Source organism: Diceros bicornis, chromosome 1 (assembly GCF_020826845.1).
Source record: "Diceros bicornis minor isolate mBicDic1 chromosome 1, mDicBic1.mat.cur, whole genome shotgun sequence".
In the NCBI taxonomy this organism is placed as follows: domain Eukaryota; kingdom Metazoa; phylum Chordata; class Mammalia; order Perissodactyla; family Rhinocerotidae; genus Diceros; species Diceros bicornis.
This window is the reverse complement of record NC_080740.1, coordinates 9,681,197-9,701,610: the sequence shown is the minus strand read 5'-3', so window position 1 is coordinate 9,701,610 and position 20,414 is coordinate 9,681,197. Positions and strand designations below refer to the sequence as shown.

Here is a 20,414-nt window from a genome sequence, read left to right as displayed (position 1 = left end):
AGAAGAAGACATTGTTATCATATGATATGACAGCTCCATGCGTGTTATTGCCACTGAAGACCTTGCCGTGCGACATGTGGAGGTGGAAGACAGTGACACTGATGATCCTCACCCTGTGTAGGCCAAAGCTAGTATGGGTGTTTGTGTCTTAGTTTGTAACAAAAAAGTTGAAAAAGTAAATTAAAAAATTTTTAAATAGAAAAAAGCTTATAGAATAAGATACAAAGAAAGAAAATATTTTTGTATAGCTGTACAGTGTGTTTATGTTTTAAGCTAAGTGTTATTACAGGAGTCAAAACGTTAAAAAAAAGTTTATAAAGTAAAAAAGTTACAGTAAGCCAAGGTTAATTTGTTATTGAAGAGAGAAAAATATTTTTTTATAAATTTAGTGTAGCCTAAGTGTACAGTATTTATAAAGTCTACAGTAGTGTCCAGTAATGTCCTAGGCCTTCACATTCGCTCACTACACACTGGCTCACCTAGAGCAACTTCTAGTTCTGCAAGCTCCATTCCTGTAAGTGCCGTATACAGGTGTACCATTTTTTGTCTTTTATACCGTATTTTTACTGTACCTTTTCTATGTTTAGATATGTTTAGATACACAAATACTTACCATTGTGTTACAATTGCCTATAGTATTCAGTACAGTAACATGTTGTACAGGTTTGTAGCCCAGGAACAATAAGCTATACCATACAGCGTAGGTGTGTAGTAGGCTATACCATCTAGGTTTGTGTAGGTACACTCTGTGATGTTCGCACAACCATGAAATTGCCTAACAACACATTTCTCAGCACACATCCCCGTCGTTAAGTGACGCGTGACTGTATATGCGCAGGGCTATGAAGTGCTATATGGGTACTAAATATCTTCCTCCTCATTATACTATTTTTGGTGGGCAAGGCTAGGAACTCACACTGTCAACTGCGCTTTGATAGCACTGTTTCAGTGGCAAAATGAGCTCAAATCTCCAAATGAAGAGTTGTTAAATTATTGCTTGCTCGGTTGAGGATTACCTAGTAAAACTCATATGCATCTTTCTCAAAATGCAGAATTTATCTTTAATTTAGAAGCCCTTTTTTTTTTAATGAAATGTGAAATTCTTTTCATTTCTTTTGCAAGTAAGAAGTCACCTATTTAGTGAATGGAACAAAAATATTTTCCCTTGGAGTTGTTTTAGTGGTTGGGGGTGGAGAGGAGCATATGATTTGTTTTCTTAGAAGGACATCATCTAAGTAAATTCTGCAGTTCACATTAAGATATTTGACATTTATATTTTTGACTTTAAAAAAAACCATGTCAGAGAAGGCAAGATCTGATCGTGTCATGCTTAATAAATTCTCAAAGGAGTCTTTTCAGCCTGAGGCTTTCTGACCTCAAGAACCTTAGTTGCAGTTAAAGATCCCACACCATTCATGGGGGGCTAATCAACAAGTCTAGATCTCTGCCACCATCTCAGGTGTGAGGCCAGAGTTCTGGCTCACGTGTACCCCGAAGAGAACCAGGACTGGCAGTTGGTTCTTTTAGGAGGATGGCAGAGTCCAAACACTCCATAAAACTGGTTATTGGCAACCGTGAGAAATCAATTCAAAATCCACTTCCAAAAGGTTTGGGAAAATGTCAGTATTATTTTATTCCAATTATAGGCAGAGCCAAAATTTCTACAAATGTTCACTTTTTTAATAGCAGTTTGAAAAGGTTTGGAATAGTTTCTGGGGATGAGTGGAAGAAGGGACAATAACTTACTAATTAAAGAGATGATATGGAAGAATACTTGCAAGATAAAATCAGGGAATAGAGAGCTTAAGAGAATTAAATGTGTTAACCAGAAGAAAGTGCGTGTGTGTATGTGCATATATATGCTGAAAAATAACATTCGTGTATGACGTCATAGCTTAAGTAAGGGAAAAGCATTCCAGTTTGAAGAAAGAGTGAATGAGAATGGAACAAAATCCCTTGAAAATGGGATCAGTATAATCCTAACTATACTTTTTTAAGCTAAATTCTTAGAGTATAAGTAGAGAAGAAAGTACAGATTAACTGAAGTAAGAAATGCAACCAAAATGCCTAAGGTAGCTGAAAGTAATCTTTGCTTATATTCTTTTGTGCTCCCTACTCCCTAATTATGTACTTTAGCAATTGGAGAGCCTTTTTGACAGCCTAAGCCCTTTTTGTGCATTATTTTCTTGCCTTGATGGTGAAATCCACTGGAGACACTGCACACAATCATAGCTGCAGTTAAGTGCAACATATACACAGTGCATTGCCACCACCTCATAACCTGCTCTGGTCTGGTGTTTGGAACCACTGTCCTCAGGTGCCAGTACTGAGTGTGTCATTAGCCTATCTCTTCATCATGTCGCTCGGTGATCATAGACAGCGCAGTTTCCTTAAGACTCCCCTTTGGGAAACTTTTATTGTTTTCACAACATTTTGCAGAGATTAGTTCAGATAAAAAAAAAATTGCCCTATTGTTTCAAGAGTTTCAGATATGCCCAGTGAGCTGGATAGGAATGAATTTCAGAGATCTGATATTAGCTCAGCTTTTTATGTCGAATGTGTCCTTTTAATCTTCCTCTCAATGTTCTTATATATTCCTCCCCCCCAAAAAGAGTATAATGCTGAGCCACCCATGCTATTAAAAGAATACCTGGAAAATAGAAATAATAACACTGGAAGTGTTTTGTAAGTATTTAAATAATGCAGTGTTGTTTCAAATTTTAAATATTTTTACATCAACATTTTGAGTCAAGAATCAGATTTGAAGTTAGCTAAACCTTCAAAATTGTAAATCAAGAAATGATACGTGGCAAAAGGACAGCAGAAACAGAGCACCCCAACTTAGAGAGACGCTGCTCCTCTCAGGGCGCCTCCTATACTACGGGGGGTGTGAATATTACACAACAATGGAGAGGGCTTGTTTCATATATTTGTTGGAGTATGTAAAAGTATGCAGCTTCCAAGTGCATCCGCAAAAACCCTTATATGTATATGTTGATTATTTTTTATTCCAAGGTTGCCAGTTTCTCCATTATATATGAAATGACAGAAATCTGCCTTCACCAAAAAAACTTATAGACTTTGGGTAAATCTTACAATATTTTTACAAATTTATTTTTTTTGAGCTAAATGAGCGTTATCTTTCCTGTTTTTAAAACACAATTGATTAATTAATAGTTTTAATAATTAATGAGCTATAGCTTAGTTAACTATAGGTTAGTTAGTTACACTTAGTTAAATTTTACTTTTTTTTTCCTCAGGAAATCAAGTTATCCATGTTCATTTCAAAGTAGAGTTGCTTTTCTATATACTTGGGAAACTAACATTTTCAGAGAAAGATTTATCAAAAAAAAATAGAATCCTCTTTATGCTATTAAACGATGGTTCTCCAGCCCTTGGGGTTCGTTGCAAATGGAGCTCCTGTGGACTTCAGAGGAGCCTCGTTCTCAGATCCTCCCTGTGGGGTGCACAGAGGACGAGATACGAGCTGTATTTCCACCAGCTCATCTACCTGCCTCTGCTTTACAGTTTAACCATGTTCTAAAAAAGCACATATTCTTCTGGGAATAACTCATTCATGAAATTTTAATTTTTATGACATAACTTGGTTTTAGTTAAGTCAAAATCCTGAGAGCAATTTTCTGTGAAAAATTTAAAAACTTATTCAAAAACAGAATATAAAGTGGCTTAGGAAAAAAAATCTAAAATCTTTCTTCCATTTGAAATAACAAATAAAAATTTTTAACCTTGAAGTTTATTTTTACAAGTCAGTAAATTGGACCTTGAAAGAGTCCCTCCCTCACAGTTGCAATACCGTGTGAACATGCTTTATATGCCAGTGCCGTTCTGTATTTCCTGTTGATGTGGAGTATCAGACGACCTCGCATGGCTAAGACTGCACAGTGAGAATGAGACTAGCAAATTTAAATAGAATATGAAGTAATACACTGCCAACTTATGTTGGATTAGATTGCTAATGTCAGCCATTTTATCTTAAAGGAAAGTTTCAACGTAAATCGCTTCTTAAACTAGTGATAGGAAAAGGTTCTAAGGCAGGTTACCTGTGAGCCTGCTTTTCTTCTAAAAATACACATTGAATTCTCAAGTCCCAAGGTATTTCTTTTTTTCTTAACTATAGTTAACTATCTTCCTTTTTTCCTTATAGTTCGTATAAAAATAATGGTCAAAATAATGTTACTATGCAAACTGCGTGTAGAATTAAAGGGAAATGTTTATTAAAACAGTGACCTTTTGAAGTTTGATTAGTAAAATTACCGAGGGAAGTCGTGGTTCCATCATGCCTGATCGTGTCTGGGCTCTCTTCATCATGCTCCTGCTGGGAATGTTTTTTAAACTCTCCAGAGTTCTAAGAACTCTATAAGCTGAGGGTGGGAAATTGAATAAATATTGATTCTGAAAGGAAGAAAAACAGTTGTTGTGGGTTATTTTGGGTTTTCTGTTTGCTTTTTAATTTTCATTTGGGAAAGCATTAGTACTTGTCAAGATGCAAAGAATGAACTAGAATATATGGTAGAGGTCTAAGATTAGAGTTATGTCTGCTTTGTCCTTAGGGGTGCTGCTATAGATTCCATTTTTGAAACAGTACAATACAAGAGGGAAATTAAAATCTTCAACAATGCCTTGTTTTCTAAATCTTGTTTACAGAATTCTCCCAATAATATGAGCCTGAGTAATCAGCCGGGCACTCCAAGGGATGATGGAGAAATGGGGGGAAATTTCTTAAATCCTTTTCAGAGTGAGAGTGTAAGTATTCCTTTGACTATATTATTATATCCAGATTTTATTTCTGAAGCTCTTCTATTAGAATAAATGTATAAAGCCATTATTATAACTGTTTATCTAGAGTTCAATAGGTTGATTTTTATAAGTTAGAAAATTAAGTGGAATTTCTTTGAGAAAATTAAAAAATAAACTTTTTTACTCCTGTGTACATAATTACAAAACAAAAGCTATAATACTAATTTTCTTATAGAGAACATCTACTGTAAAGGAACACACTAGAAACAGGTTGCATAGTTGATAGTTTTTACAAGTTTTCGTGTTACTAAAATGTCTTAGGTCGCTGCAAAACCAGGTGTATTCTCAATGCTGTCCTTAAGGCTCTGAAAATTGTCTGTAAGATGTCCTTACTTCATGCCCTAGCCCTCCTGGACTGAAGGCCAGTATTGGTGGTCTGTTAACCTACTGTTTACATTCAACCCGAGCTGGGTGCCCACGTCGTTTTTTTAGTGTGATTACAGTGTTAAGCAAAGGCAGTATCATTCCATACCTCCCAGAAGTAGACAGGAGTAAAAAGAGAGGCAATAAAATTCATTCGTTCATTTAACAGTTACTGAGCACTTACCACGGGCCAAAGCAACATGGTATGTGCTAGAGGGACCGAAAAAAAAACATATCTTTTCTCAAAGAGTTATTACATAATATAATGATTTTTTTAAACTAATATTTCACATTAGAAACGCCTGTAGAATTTTTTAAGATACAATTTCCCAGAGCCCTGCCTAGACCTGGCGGACTAGAATTTTCAGGAGTAAGGCTGGGCATGCTTGAATGTGGAAAAGCTTTGTTTGTGATGCTGATGCACATTCTCTGCTGAGAACTACTGAACTGGCATATAGCATAAAGGATTTCAAAACCCAAAGTAATTTCATCTTCATAGGATCAGTGCTCCCACACCTGTATTGCCATCATTAAAATTTATTATGGAGGATCTACTAAACTACAAACAGAATCAGAAGAGAGAACTACCCTCATTTTGCCCTAACTCAAACTTTACCAGAGGCAGTCACATCAGAATTTGAAACAGTGGCCAGTAACATATCTACTTTTGCACAGAATAACTGTTTCCCAAAATGGAATCCAATGTCGAGTGTTCTGTGGATTCTTTTACTTCTCTAGCACCTCTGCTTGGGACAAGACTTTACTTCTCTGAAAACTAGAAATAAAATTATGCTGATCTTTAGTTTGTTTTATTTACATATATATGGTTAGTGAGGACAAAGAAGGCATACTTAAAAATTCATATAGGGCCGGCCCCGTGGCTTAGCGGTTAAGTGCGTGCGCTCCGATACTGGTGGCCCGGGTTCGGATCCCGAGCGCACACTGAGGCACCGCTTCTCTGGCCATGCTGAGGCCGTGTCCCACATACAGCAACTAGAAGGATGTGTAACTATGACATACAACTATCTACTGGGGCTTTGGGGAAAAAAAAAGAGGAGCATTGACAATAGATGTTAGCTCAGAGCCAGTCTTCCTCAGCAAAAAGAGGCGAATTAGCATGGATGTTAGCTCAGGGCTGATCTTCCTCACAAAAAAAAAAAAAAATTCATATAAAAAATAAAAAGATTAGGGGCCGGCCCCATGGCTTAGTGGTTAAGTGCGTGCGCTCCGCTACTGGCGGCCTGGGTTTGGATCCCGGGCGCGCACCAACCCATTGCTTCTCCAGCCATGCTGAGGCGGCATCCCACACACAGCAACTAGCAGGGTGTGCAACTATAACATGCAACTATCTACTGGGGCTTTGGGGAGAAAAAGGGGGAAAAAAAAAGGAGGAAGATTGGCAATAGATATTACCTCAGGGCCGGTCTTCCTCAGTAAAAAGAGGAGGATTGGCATGGAAGTTAGCTCAGGGCTGATCTTCCTCACCAAAAAAAAAATAATAATAAAAATAAATAAAAAGATTAGCCTGTCAGTGGTGAGGAAATACAAAAAAACATGAGAAACTGTATAGTTTGTCATAATGCTTAGGATTATGGGAATTATTTTTTAGATCCTGGGTCTTTCCCTAGTTTGCTTCAAGACTATGGACAAATTAATTAATTTTAATTAATTAGTTAATGTTCACTTTATCTAATTAGAGACATTTATTTCCTTTTCCGCTAATTCTTCTAGCAGTAAAATGGTATAATTCAGTGAGGTGTATGATAATTAATTCAGTTCAATTCAACATTTATTGAGCATGCTATATGCAAAGCACTAGGTTAAGGACCAAGTATTCTGAGATAATATACACATCCCTAACCCCAAAGAGTGCAATCTGATGGGAAGAACATACTTACACAACTAATGAAAACATATGTCAGATTAGTAAGTGCTATGATAGATATAAACCAGATGTTTTTAAAGTACAGAGGAAATTATTAATTTTGGATTGGAGAAAAAACTTTTTAAAAAGGGTTCCACGTGACTTTAGGGGCAGAGACAAGAGGAACTCTCCGCCTGCTTCCTTCCCAGATCTGTCATTGGTGACTGCTGCCTTGCTTAACAGTCACAAGAGGGGTGCCACCTCAGAGGTGGCATCAGAAAGCTCTTCAAGGGCATCAGAGAATCAGATATAACAGGACTTGAAAACGTTTTTTGCACAGAATAAACACCCTCCTCATCCTTTAACTCCGGCTGACTATGCACACGCGAAACAGCAGGTCCTTGTGTGGATATGTGCATGGAAAAGAGAGCAGCCGCACAGGGCTTCTCCCTTCCCGGCTTCTGGCCCAGCCTCACCATCCTTCAGCCAAGAAGAAGGTAAAATGCCAGACTGCTGGGCAGAGTTAGCAGAAAACAAAAGCTCCCTCCGTGCTCCTCGCTCCCTCTCTCCTTTCTCCACCAGAAAACCACCAAAAGGAAAAATAATTGGATGGTGGTTGAGAAACCGCTCCACCGCCTGGAGGGGAGTGCAGGCTTGGGAGCAGGTCCACACGGCCTGCTCCACTCTGTCTGGTGAGGGGTCTGCGTATTATGAATGATGTCGTTGTGATCTGTGGCTCTCTCTCTGTCACATGACCACACGTTTTTGTTTAGACCTTTTTAAAATATCAAGAAGTGAGAGCAGAGAGGAAGGAAGACAAAAGAGATTCATTGCTGACAAATGTAAGGCCTTAAAGAAGTGAATAGGCCAGGTATCTCCAACGAGTTCTCTTTATCATCAAGGAAAAGCAGAACTATTCAATGAATTCAGAAAGAAAACAGTTTCCAATGAATGAACATGCAAATTCTACTGTTTTTTAATGCATACCACCCTGAAAAGCACATATTTGTGAACAGTCCCCTGTTGAGGGCTGGTCAGTCTTTATCTTGAAGTTAGACCACGGGAGGAAGCCTGGGCGGAGTGAACATCTGCGGAGTACCTATTATGTGCAGACACAAAAATGCCCAACCCAAAGGCGGAAACCTTACAATGTCGACATGCTTCACACTGAAAAATGTGAATCAAAAATGTTTCACTGTTCAGCCTCTTTTTTTGATCATAAACAAGGCCTTTATTTCAAGAAACAAAGATGCCCCCTAGTGTTCAAACTCTATAAAATGTTAGGTTTTGAAAATATAAATTCCAAAAAGGCTTAGTTCAAAAATAGTGCTTCATGCTTCTCAAGTAAAGAGAGCAGTTAGTCTTATTTCTTGGATTAATTTAGCAGAATATTTTCTCTGTGGCATGAGCTATAATCAGTTGAGCAAACGTGATTATAAGCAAGGTAGTGGATCATCTCCTATTACCCTAACTGCCCTTTGTCATTTTTCTGCTGTTGTAAAAAAAATCACACATGCCCAAATATTTTTTACATAGTCACATGCACACTACATTTCTTTCTCTTTTGTTTAGCTCCGAGTAGCTGCACTATTCTTTACTTATCTCTCATTAAGAAGATAAAATACTATATAGATGCTTAGAAGTAGTAATGCAGTGAGTTCTGAAGTGTTCTTGAAGTGTGTAAACAGGAACTTATGCATATTGTTCAAAGAATTAATAGATGTCTCTGATGGATTCCATGGTCCATGAACTCCGTATAATAAAGGGAAAAGCACAGATTCTCTAGTTCATACCAAAGCATGCCATTTCAAAATATATTTTACATAAAAAGGTAAAATAAGTTAGTGTGTGTTTAAAATTATACCTTAAGGTTTTACTTTTTTTGCTAAACCAAACACTAATGCTGTCAACAGCTTCGTAAGAGCCATTTTATCATCTGATTGAGGAGAACCAGACTCACGAATAGTTTTGAAACAGGGCAACCTGATATCACAGCATTTTGGCACAAACATTACAATATGTCATGGCATATTGGTGCAGCAGCACAGTAGAAACAGTGCAGTGTGGTCTCAGGGCAGCACACCATGAATATTTCATGTCTCTAAATATGATACTCATTTAACACCTACTCTTCCTTTACGTCTGGAAAACTGTAAACCACTTCTCTTCTACTTGGAAGAATAGTCATCACTAGCGAAATTCCTTTTTGCTTGCATATTGTGAGTTTTCCTAGAAATTTTGTGATTTCTCTTAATTTTACTTAATTGAAGCGTTTTCCATAAAGGCGACAGCAGATGAGCAGTCTCCAGCCCTTGCAGCGCAAACAGCACGTCGCTTATATAGACACACACACACACAGACCACTCCACTGCGCCAAATACCCTGAGAGCATCATTTTATAGCTACTTGTACTATACAAAATTAAATTTTATTAGATGCTTGCTAATTTTTCTAAGTTATATTTCTTGAAGCTGATGCTTCCATCCTTTCGACCTGAATCTGGCCCTTATTTTCTCTCTTGTACCCTATTTTTCCACTTAGTGTCCTCCCTGGGCAAGCCTAGCTCTCCTAACCTCCCAGTGAATCTGTGACAAGTTTGCATTTTTCTGTAAGGTTTGCTTAAGACATTTGAAATATCACAGGTTAAAAATCTTAACAACTGCCAGTGTTAAGAGATGGTAGCAACCAACAAACATGGTTGATAGCAGAGAATGTGCATATGTATTTGTCTGCACATATACGTACTTTAACAGTGTATATTAGGATGAAGCCATAATATATTCTTAACTATATTTCCTAATGTGACATGACATATGAATGAACTGGAATAATCCTTATGAGGATGTGCATTAGATGAGATCGTCTCTAAAGTTAATTATGACTTATCCAGAAATTTTTTTCAGACATTTCCTTTGAAGTCCTTTCTGAAATGCTTTAGTATCTTCTACTGTTTTGAGAGTATTGGCACAATATACCCAAGAAAATCTTCGTCGTAAAATAATGATTGATGATCTAGCTGTGCTATTTAAGTTTAATTAATTAAAATTAAATACAGCTAAATTTCCAGTTCCTAGATTGCAGTGGCTACATATTAAGAATTCAGTAGCCGTGTGGCTAATGGTTGTTGTGTTGGACAGCAGAGTAGAGCACGTCCGTCATCACGGAGAGTCTGTCGGACAGCACCGATGGGATCACTGGTTCTTACTGTAAATAACAATAGCTATAGAAGCATAGATTAGATTTTTCTGTGCCCATTGTGCCATATTCTCTAATTTTTTCTACTTTTAATAAAACCTTGGTATCCATTTATTTTCTTGTTTATTCTTACCCCTGAAAGTCAAATACCAAAATGGAATTCTGTTTCCCCAAAGGCTGTGGACAGTTCATTGAATCGTGCTGTCGTTATTTATCATGGGAGATCTGCATGGTATCCTCTGATGAAATGGGGTGTATCCCCCTTCCAGCACTGAGTCGAGGGGCTCCGTTTCTTCAGACCTTGTCTACGATTGTTTTGGGGTTTTTATTTGGTTTGGTTTTGCTTTGCTTTTCTGCTGCCACTGTCAGGGGTAAAGGGGGAGAGGTTTTTCTGTCAAACTGAGTCCCCTTTCTCTTCTGTGACAGTCTCCCCTTTTTATCATCCTACTCACTGTAAGCCAACACACAGAGTCAGTAACATATATAATTTAGCTTTCCTATACTGAAAGGAAATTTGGGGCTTAACAAGTAGATTTCCCTTGATTTGACCTGTGTTGAAAGGATTAACAATCCTCCCCTGTGGTCCAGTGACCGGTCTTCAGGCCTAGTCATCACCTTGACTCAGGAGCAGTGCGATTTTCTTCGTTTGAGCCCTAGATTTACCCCTAATGACTTCTGGTCCAGACTTCTGCTGGCTGAGCCACTGTCACCCTGTGTTCTACCCTGGGGATCCTGCTTTTTCTGTATTAATAAATCCATCCTTATCTCAGTCCCCATCTTATACCACGTTTCTGGTTCCTGCAGGACCTCGGCTCATGTGGAATTCACTTCATCTTCTTCCGTCTGCTCCCTTTTTAAAAAGTCCATGCTCCCCTCCCAGGAGCCTCACTACTGCTGTTAAGTCCCCGCAGCCTAGGACCAATCCACTTGATTTTTTTCTGCCTCTTTCCATGAGGCATAATCATTATCAGCATGTTGAAAGGAATTCTCTTTTGCCCTGGTCCTCACAGGTTTTTAATAAAACATTTAAAATATTTAAGGGTCCACCTTTACATTTTAATCTAGAAACCCTGGTCATCTGGAAACCGTCACCTCCCCACATCTCCGACCGTCTAGAACTGGGCTCTCCAAAATGGTGGCCACTAGCTACATGGGGATATTTAAATTTAAATAAATTAATGTTTTAGTTCCTCAGTGGCACTAGCCACATTTCATGTGCTCAAGTAGCCACACGTGGCTAGTGGCTTTGGTCTTGGGCAACACAGACTGTAGACCACGTCCATGGACAGTGCTGCTCTAGAACTTGTCTGTCACAGTCTAGTCCTGGAGAATATGAGGGTAGATTGGCATAATTATGAAAATATTGCTCTGTGTTTCTCTCTCAATCATTTTTGAGACTTCTTTTCCAAATCTCTGAAGCCCTCACCTTTTACCAGTTGTCAGCCTCATCAAACTGACAAATAACGTGTAGCCGCAGTGCCCTCCTCCCACCCAGAAATGATTGTGATTGAGATTACAGCCACAGACTAGGCGAAGAGGCTTGTATGCTAAAGTATAAATCAGACTCTTAAGTTTCCTAAATGCTTTAATAAGAGCTTCTCAGGGCCAGCTGGGAGTTGTTTTTTTTTGTTTTGTTTTCCTTACACTGTTAATATAGCATTTACTGAGCTCTTTCTGTGTATTCAACAAATACATGGTTTTAAGGATTTTATATTTAATCCTCCCCAAACCCCTTTAAGATAGATACTGTTATTAAACCCATTTTACAGGTGAGGAAACTGAAGCACAGAGAGGTGTGGTGACCTCCCCAGTTTACACAGCTAGTAGATAACAAAGAGTATCCCTCATACTTATTTCATTATGATGCAGCCTTGGACTGAATTTACCCAAGTTGTTACAAGTGCCCACGAAACATGAACCTGGCTGGAAGGAGAAGGCTGAGGAACCGGGCCCTCAACCACCTAAGTCCAAGGAGAGAATGGGATTGGTTGCTTTCCAGAGGAAATATTAAAAATTTCAGGACTAAGTCAATTCTATATAAATTTACTTTTTTACCATCTTATTTTCATGTTGTATGAGTTTAAAAGCTTGAGCATAAGAGATTTTAAGACATTAAAGTTCACAGTTCCTGTTGTTGACCAAGAGAAACGTTAGTGGTCTGTACAAGAATTGTTGTTACAATATGGATTCTTCTCTCCTTCTAGTACTCCCCTAGCATGACAATGAGTGTGTGATCCGTTACCAAGTCTCCTCATGAAAACCACAGTGAGTCAGCCCTTCACAGAACTACTACGGAAGAAAATTATTCATCACAGTGGACAGTTAAACAAAGGAATCTCAGTCACACCAAACCGACCTTTTTATTTCCTGCTCTCTCCCCTATTTTGTGAAGAAAGCGGGTCCAAACATGATTCAAACAACTGTACGGAGCGGCATATTAGAATTGCCCTAAACTGAACTGCAAATAATTATCTGTGTATGTATATGTGTGGGAAAGAGAATGTATCGTATATGTGTATGTTACATGGACATACACACATACGTACATTGACCCACAGGACATTGTAAAATATTATCACATGACATCTTACGTAGAAATAAGTAGGGACTTTTATTCCATCCTTTTTTTCACGTTTACATTTTAATTATTAAAAGTTGCTCCTGCCCCTCCCTGAACTATTTTGTGCTGTGTATATCACTGCTTTATATAAGTTATTTTTTAAGGTGAACTCAGATGTTATGGTTTTGTAAATGTCTGCAATCATGGATAGGAATAAAATTGCTTATTTGAGAGCTTTCATTAAATTGCGTCTGATGCAAGTTATCCTGTGAATCACAAAGTGTACTGTCTCAGAAAAAGAAGAAAGCGTGTCTTTATCTTTATGTCAAATCAAACAATTTCTCAGTTACCTTCAGTGAAAAGTATTTTTGTACTTTTTATTTAGGAAAAATACTTCAAATCAACAAAACTGAACTCGGGCCTAACACAGTGTATTTCTGCAATAACTGCTGTAGATGGAATTCCTGATTTGTTTGTCTTAGATGAAACCAAACATCATTCATTAGCCCCAATTGCTTAGACCATAGCAATAAAGTGACAGGGGTTGCCATATTTTTAGCAACATATTTTCTCTTTAACATGATGAAACCCAGAAGTGATAACAAAACCGTTTGCTTAAATTTGTCACTTCTCACCAGGAATACTAGAGCTAAATTTTTAATATCATACTAATGTGAAATGGTATCTGGTTTTTATTCAGACTCTTGGGAACAGTTCCACATAGACATTGCGAAGAAAATACATTCAAATAACCGAGACTTTCAGCACAAGGGGGAAAATAGTTCCTGCCACACCCCGAGGGCTCTAGAGGGCTGCTCTCTGACCCAGGTGTCTTGCTGACTAGCAACAGAATTGACTGGTAACCAGCACATCCCTTCCGGGCACACCTTCTCACTGATGGCTGAACACCTGCTGTGTTCCCAGGATATGAGACTTATTTAGAGGGAAATCACTTATAGTAACCATATTTCATCCAGCCATTGACTTCAGCAGGCTAAATCTATTTTGTGTAACTGTTTAGAAAAGAATGAGTAAATATTAGAAAAATTAAAAGAAAAACAAAAAACACTTTCCTTATGAAAGGACCGTGCTCTATGGCACTTTCCAGATCTTTTGGGTTTTTTGTGTTCAATCACACATACAGACCCCAAAATCATAATAGAAGAGTGTGAAGACTTAAATTTGAGACTATAACAGATAAGTTGGTGACCCTTTCTGTTAAAATTATGAGACAAATAGCCATTGACAAACATCAACTATGTATCCAGACTCCAGAGACCCTGAAAACCATTGTTCAGTCTCAGGTAAGAGGAATCCTTCTTTCTTTAGGCTCCTGGTCTCTAAAGTGGAAATTTGGCAGTATGTTTACTAGTTCCTGGTCCCAGATGACTTATTTCTCTCAAATCCATAATGATTTATTTCTTCTGAAAATAAAAATTTTCCCTGTGCATGACAGGGATGCTGGGCAGAACTGTTGAGGGGAAAAAAGGAAGCTGAATTAAATTTATGTTCCAGATTTAAACTCTAATCAAATGAGTGGCCACTAATCACCCCACGTGTGGGAGTCGAGGACTGCACCCTGGAGAACAGCTTCAAGCTTTCAAGCCACAGAGAACTTTAGTGAAAAATTCAAACTAAAAGGTCTTTAACTCAAGCCAAGGTAACCCGAAGATGACACTTTGTACAGACACATGAATTTACCAAGAAAAATTTGAACTTTCACTTTTTATTATAATTGACAGTCCTGTGATTATTAAGCCTAATCTTATATTGCTAGAATTTTCAAACATTTAGTTGACTCTTTTCTCCATTGTTACTGATCTTGAATTTCTTTTATTTGCCTTCTAAAAAGGTATTGTTTCTTATTATCACAAAGAATCATGAACCTGATTTTATTTGCCCTTATTTTGTGGGTAATATTGGAATATGAGTGGCAATATGGGTCCCATTATTTCTAGCCTATTTGGTCAAAAAAATTTGATTTTTTTCAAGGTATAGCAATCACCTCATCATAAGTATTTATTTCTTTTTCTCTCTTGGAACCCAGATTAAAAATAGCTATTTCAAATTTTTTAATTCCCGAAATAGTTGACAAATTATTTTTGAGGAGAAAATTATATTCAAGAAAACCAAAAAATAAGGATACTTAATTTTAATATCAAATAATTTTCTCATGCACCAAATGGAGGATAGTATATCTGTGTATTAATTTTTGTTTAGGTTCTGAATTATTTCAATCTTATCCTTGTCTCTTGTGGTAAGACCATTTTACATTTTTCTCTTATGTTTTCCTTCTCCACCCATGCATATATGTTGGTCTTGATATATACTACCTGTTCCTGAGTTATTTTTACACATTTCACCTCACAGTAATAATATCAGCAATTCTTGCCTTCATTGAACATGTAAAATACACATATGAAATGTAAAATAAGTAATAAGTCAAAACATTAATTCTCATTACTCTGCTTTGCATTCTACCTAACTCACTATAGTTCAAAATACATGTCAAATTCTTTCTAAGGTATGTGTGTCCTTAACCAGCTGTCTCTCTGTTGCCCATGGGAACAAAGGCTATGGGGTGCCCTTGGTCTGGTAATACCCCACATATTCAATGGGTGAATCTTAGTGCTCCTTGACAGGTCTTCCAGTTTGACTCAGTTGCTGATGAATATGAATTGCACAACTAAAAATCTGAGGTTAAGATTTCTCTGTTGCCAAAAATTAACAAATCAATTCTGCTCCTGGAGCCATGGAAGGTGCCCCCAAACACCTCTTTTCCCTCTAGGAATAAAATAAAGTTCCATTTTTATTTTTATGATTCTCTAAGATATCTAAACTCTCTTGCATTTCATAGGATCATTCAGTTAACACTCTTCCTATAGTTTAAAAGACAGGAAATGAAAATACGTGAGTTCGCTTTGGGACATGAGGAAGCCCTACACCTGTCCGTACCTTGTCTTCATCATATCATTCTGAGAACGTGCAGCAAAGCATTCAGAACTGCTCCCTTGGCAGAGAGTTTCCCACAGCCCTTAGTACTATGAAGTCTTGATTGGCGTCTTCAAGGCTTTCTGCATGCCTCCCTCCCAACCCGTGCATCCTCCAGTAGAAATAAGATACTGAACATTTTTACCTTCTCAGCCCTTACCATTTTCTTCTTCACATAGTGTATAGTTTTCCCAGGGAAATAATTACAGTTTTCATTTCCTGATTATCACTGTTAATTAGAAGCAGTGCCACAAATCACAGCTACTTGACTTCGGAATGCATTATAGGATTTTGACACTGGTTTTCCCTTCATTTTTACGTTTTGTGTACTATAATTATCTTTCTTTGAAAACCCTAATTGATACAAGTAGCGTGTGAGTGTATACTGTGGGAGAGAGAAGTCCAATATGACGGGGTGGGGGAAGTTACCATGTATTTTCCAAAAAGTAGATTAGTCTTTTTTTTTTTTTTTCACCCCCTCCTGGTAGAATAAGTTTCTTGTTTGCCATGAGGAGCAGGAGTCTGTGTTTGCTTAAAACAATGGTACCCAACCGTAAGCATGTGTAAGAGGCTTCCTGGGTCAGTGAACCATACCTTGAGAAATACTGGAGAAGTAAAAGAAAGAATGGTGAACCACTATTAGTACCCCTCTGTTTTGCATACTGACCTCGTGTGTGTGCGTGCACATGTGTGTGTGGGAGGTGGTGGTATGAGGTTTACTCACAAAACACTCCACTATGATTTACATTATGTTGTAGCACAACTGGTAACATAACTCTTTCCTTTGATTGCATTTTATCGCAATGGTACAGTAGCTGATTAAATGATTTGGGATGGAAAGAGAGTAATACAAGACATAAGCAGATGGAATCTCCTATGCCGTGCTTTAACATACCCGTGTTAACCTGGCCATGTTAGGCTTTATGAAGGCACTGCATCTAAAGGTAAGAGCATAAATGGTCATTTCGTCCTTGGTTACTTCACTGCCAGGAATCGCGCAATAACTGCAGTTTTCTGATGTAGACATTTGTTTACAAGAAATTGTATTGACATTATTAATTTATTTCACCAAAACCATCAACTTTACCCATGAACATGTAATTCAGTTTGGAAGTGATGACCTACAGATGAACAACACCTGAGATCTCTTTAATTACCTTTCTAAACTATATTCTGAAGAGAAATTCTCAGCTGAATAAGTCTCCTAAGGAGAATTTCCTCTGGTACATTTCCCAGGTTAACTTGGTATAATTGGTCTTCCTGAATAGAAGAAAAATAATTTCTGTAAGTAGTTTAATGTGAATGTTTTTGCTGTCTACATCCTTAAAAATGAAATACAGTACTATTTATAAGCTATTGTAGGTTTTAAAGTGGGACTAAGTGTCGTCATATGTAGAATTACAGTTCGTCTTCTCCCACTTCGTGGATTTACTAGCCTCAGATAAATTGGACTCATTTTGATTATTCCAGTCATTGAAATGTTAACGATCTGTTCCTAGAAATGGTTAGCATTTCATTTTTTAAATATGTGCAATTAACATGACAAAGATGAGTATTAATATTCTTAGGAAAAAACGAGGTACAGGATTATTCCCAGCTAACATTAAAACTTTGTCCCACTTTCTCTCTTGCACCAAATGACCTCAGTATGTTGCCAAAAAAGTGAAATTTGGATGCCTCACAATGTTCTCAGAACATAATACTGTAGGTTATCGGCTAAATTTCCATCATGTCCTGGTAAAATTGCTCAGTAAAATGTAATTAACCGTCTACTTATTAGGAAACAACAATTCAAATAATCTGTCCAGTTTACATCTACTTTAAATTTAGCAACACCTTAGAAATTTTTTTAATATAAACTGCTGATTAAAATGTGTGTATGACTTTCTATCAGATTATATTTCAAAATACTTACTTTCCTCGCATAAGACAATTAAAAACTTAACAGAAACTATATGTTAGAATGAATAATTTAAAGGCCATGCTGTTGTTTCAAACATGAAAAATGGAAAAGTTTTTATAGAGTTCTTTATTCATGATAGCCATCAGCTTATTGAATTGTTAATTTATCTAATTGTGGTTTTAAGAAGTTAAGATGTTTTCTTACTATGTGTGTTAAAATGTTACTTATAATGTCTTCCTGGAAAAATAGAATTATCTGTAAGGTTTTTATAAATGCACAATTTATGTATAAATATAATTGGAACCTGGGATGACTCTTAGTAGTCTGCTATTCTTAATTCAACCATGACCACCAGCTACCTGACACATTTTGTAAATTTAGCGTCTGCGTGTGTGCGTGCATACGTGCATTATTACATTTATTCTCAAATGAATTTATCACTAGATGTTTTTGTGTCAATACTTCAACTATTCATGTAATGGGAAAAGTTGCCATAAAGATGTACATAAATGTCCCTTAATTTGGCACATGTTTTCACATTTAATTTTAAAAATACAGCTTTTCGTGTACAGTTTCTACCCTTTCCTTTCTAGCCTCTACTTTATTACTTATTGAAAAGGTAAAGGGAATTGTTCATATGAAGCTAGGATAGATGTTTTCTGAATGATAAAATATAACTAATGTGGACATCTGTGTATATAATTGAATCAGACATTATGCCTTATATAAAAACCAGGAGTGTCCAATATCAAAAGATTGATATGCATTTAAGAAAAGGCTATGATGAGTGGCTATGTGGTCAGATAACTAAACTTTGAATACCAAAACATAGCTAATATTTTTAGTCAATAGATATCTATTAATGGGTAAAAGTTTGGTATTTTATTCCAAGTAGGATTACACATAATATGGAAATATGAAGCCATTATGCAGATAATTCATGTAAAACTATTCTCCTCAAGTACATTCATCTTCATGATGAATTATACAGGTGGTTGCCTCAGTTCACCATAAATATTTGCCCAAATAAAGATTCTAAAGTAGGTTCTCCACATTACCCTATAGATAAATAAGAATATGGGAGGAGGAAGTTCTATACTGGAGATTAGGAATTCATCCTAGATATCAATGGAAATATATAAATCATTTTTTCAATAAATTCTTAAATACTGTTTCCACATTTGACTATTTAAGTATTAATATTTCTAGTATTATAGTGATCCAAATGGAGTCTTCTAGTTCAGTGATGCTCATATTTGTACATAGTGATTAGAAAGGAAAATGCTATAAATCCCACTGGCCAGATATCTTATTGAGCAAAGGTTACTTCAAGGAATTGTCAGGCAATCTTAGCAAGGTGTCTGGATTTCTGGGAGATGGAGCATAGGTAGCAAGGTGGCTGACAGGTTCCTGAATTTAAAACAGGTAGAATCATGTAACTAAGAACTTTTCTGGAAGTTGTTATTTAAACTATTTCTTTCTTCTTTTTTTTTTTTTTTTTGAGGACGATTGGCCCTGAGCTAACATCTGTTGCCCATCTTCCTCTTTTTTTTTCCCCAAAGCCGCAGTACATAGTTGTATGTCCTAGTTGTAGGTCCTTCTAGTTGCTCTATGTGGGATGCCGCCTCAGCATGGCTTGGTGAGCGGTGAGTAGGTCCGCGCCCAGGATCCGAACCGGCTAACCCCGTGCCGCCAAAGTTGAGGGCGTGAACTTGACCGCTATGCCACCGGGCTGGCCCCTAAGCTATTTCTAATTGTGCAAAAATGGTTATTAGTGGTAGTAGCATTATGTAGATTCAAGACAAGAGTAGCATAGATACATAAAACCAGGAGAATTCATTTAATTCCCCCTAAGCTCCTCTTGGTGAATGAGAAAACAGGGAAAAGTCCAAAATGAAGGGACAGGTTGGAGTGTCTGCATCCCCAGCCCCAAACAATGTGAGCAGTCAAGCATGTGTTCCCATCACTCAGTGTATCTTTAAAAGTGAAGAGACCCTCTACATCAAAAGAGGCAGAAAAATTAAAGAAATTCCAGAAGTTTTATTCTCTGCACAAATTGTCTGATGAGAAATATGGTGTTTCTTTTTTAGAAAGCTCTAGGGCCAATAGACATTATACATATAAATGTTTAGCTGTCTCCTTCGGTTTGCAAAGCTTCCCTTGAAGTTTATGTTGGGCTCTGCTGGGCTATAGCTGCATTTCTCAATGTACAACGATCTCAAATTTTCCTCCCAAGACTGTGTCTTTGCATCTTACAGCACATAATTCTCAATGGTAATAGGGAGGAAACTCTTGTTTTCTAGTCGTGTCACATGAAAAAATTAGTTTTTAAATGTGCTCACAATATAGTCTCAGTTATTGCATAAAATATATAAATTAGGATACATTGTATAAAAGAATTCAATATTATTTGTATAAATATTGTTTTAGAGAAAGAAATGGTTTAAGCATTGAAAACTCAAATGTATTCTCTATATGGTCTTTTATGGGGCTTGCTGCTTTGTCATCAAGTTAGTCATTATTCACTTATAACTAAAGGGATATTACACATACTTAATGGTCTCAAAATTGTTTTAACAGAACACATGTATTAATCATTGAAAGTGATACTAATTTTAATTTTGAGAACTCAGCATGCTATTACAACAAGCAATTACTAGCCAAATTTTCGTTTATTTACTTCATCTTTATTTGAGAAGTACTTACCTAGTACTTTTAGA

At 37.0% G+C, this 20,414-nt stretch overlaps 1 protein-coding gene across 3 annotated transcripts in view; it reads left to right on the top strand.

Moving 5' to 3' along the window:
• The window catches only part of SSBP2 (single stranded DNA binding protein 2), a 297,333-nt gene extending 284,417 nt beyond the window's left edge, over positions 1-12,916 (top strand). For 2 of the 3 annotated variants that reach the window (XM_058524470.1, XM_058524385.1), the window contains 2 exons: positions 4,666-4,764; positions 12,445-12,916. In XM_058524470.1, coding sequence (XP_058380453.1) covers positions 4,666-4,764; positions 12,445-12,474 — 129 coding nt within the window. In that variant the 3' untranslated portion in view covers positions 12,475-12,916. The remainder of the gene's footprint in view (positions 1-4,665; positions 4,765-12,444) is intronic. The other variant, XM_058524560.1, reaches the window with a different exon arrangement.
• Positions 12,917-20,414: the final 7,498 nt, after the last annotated feature.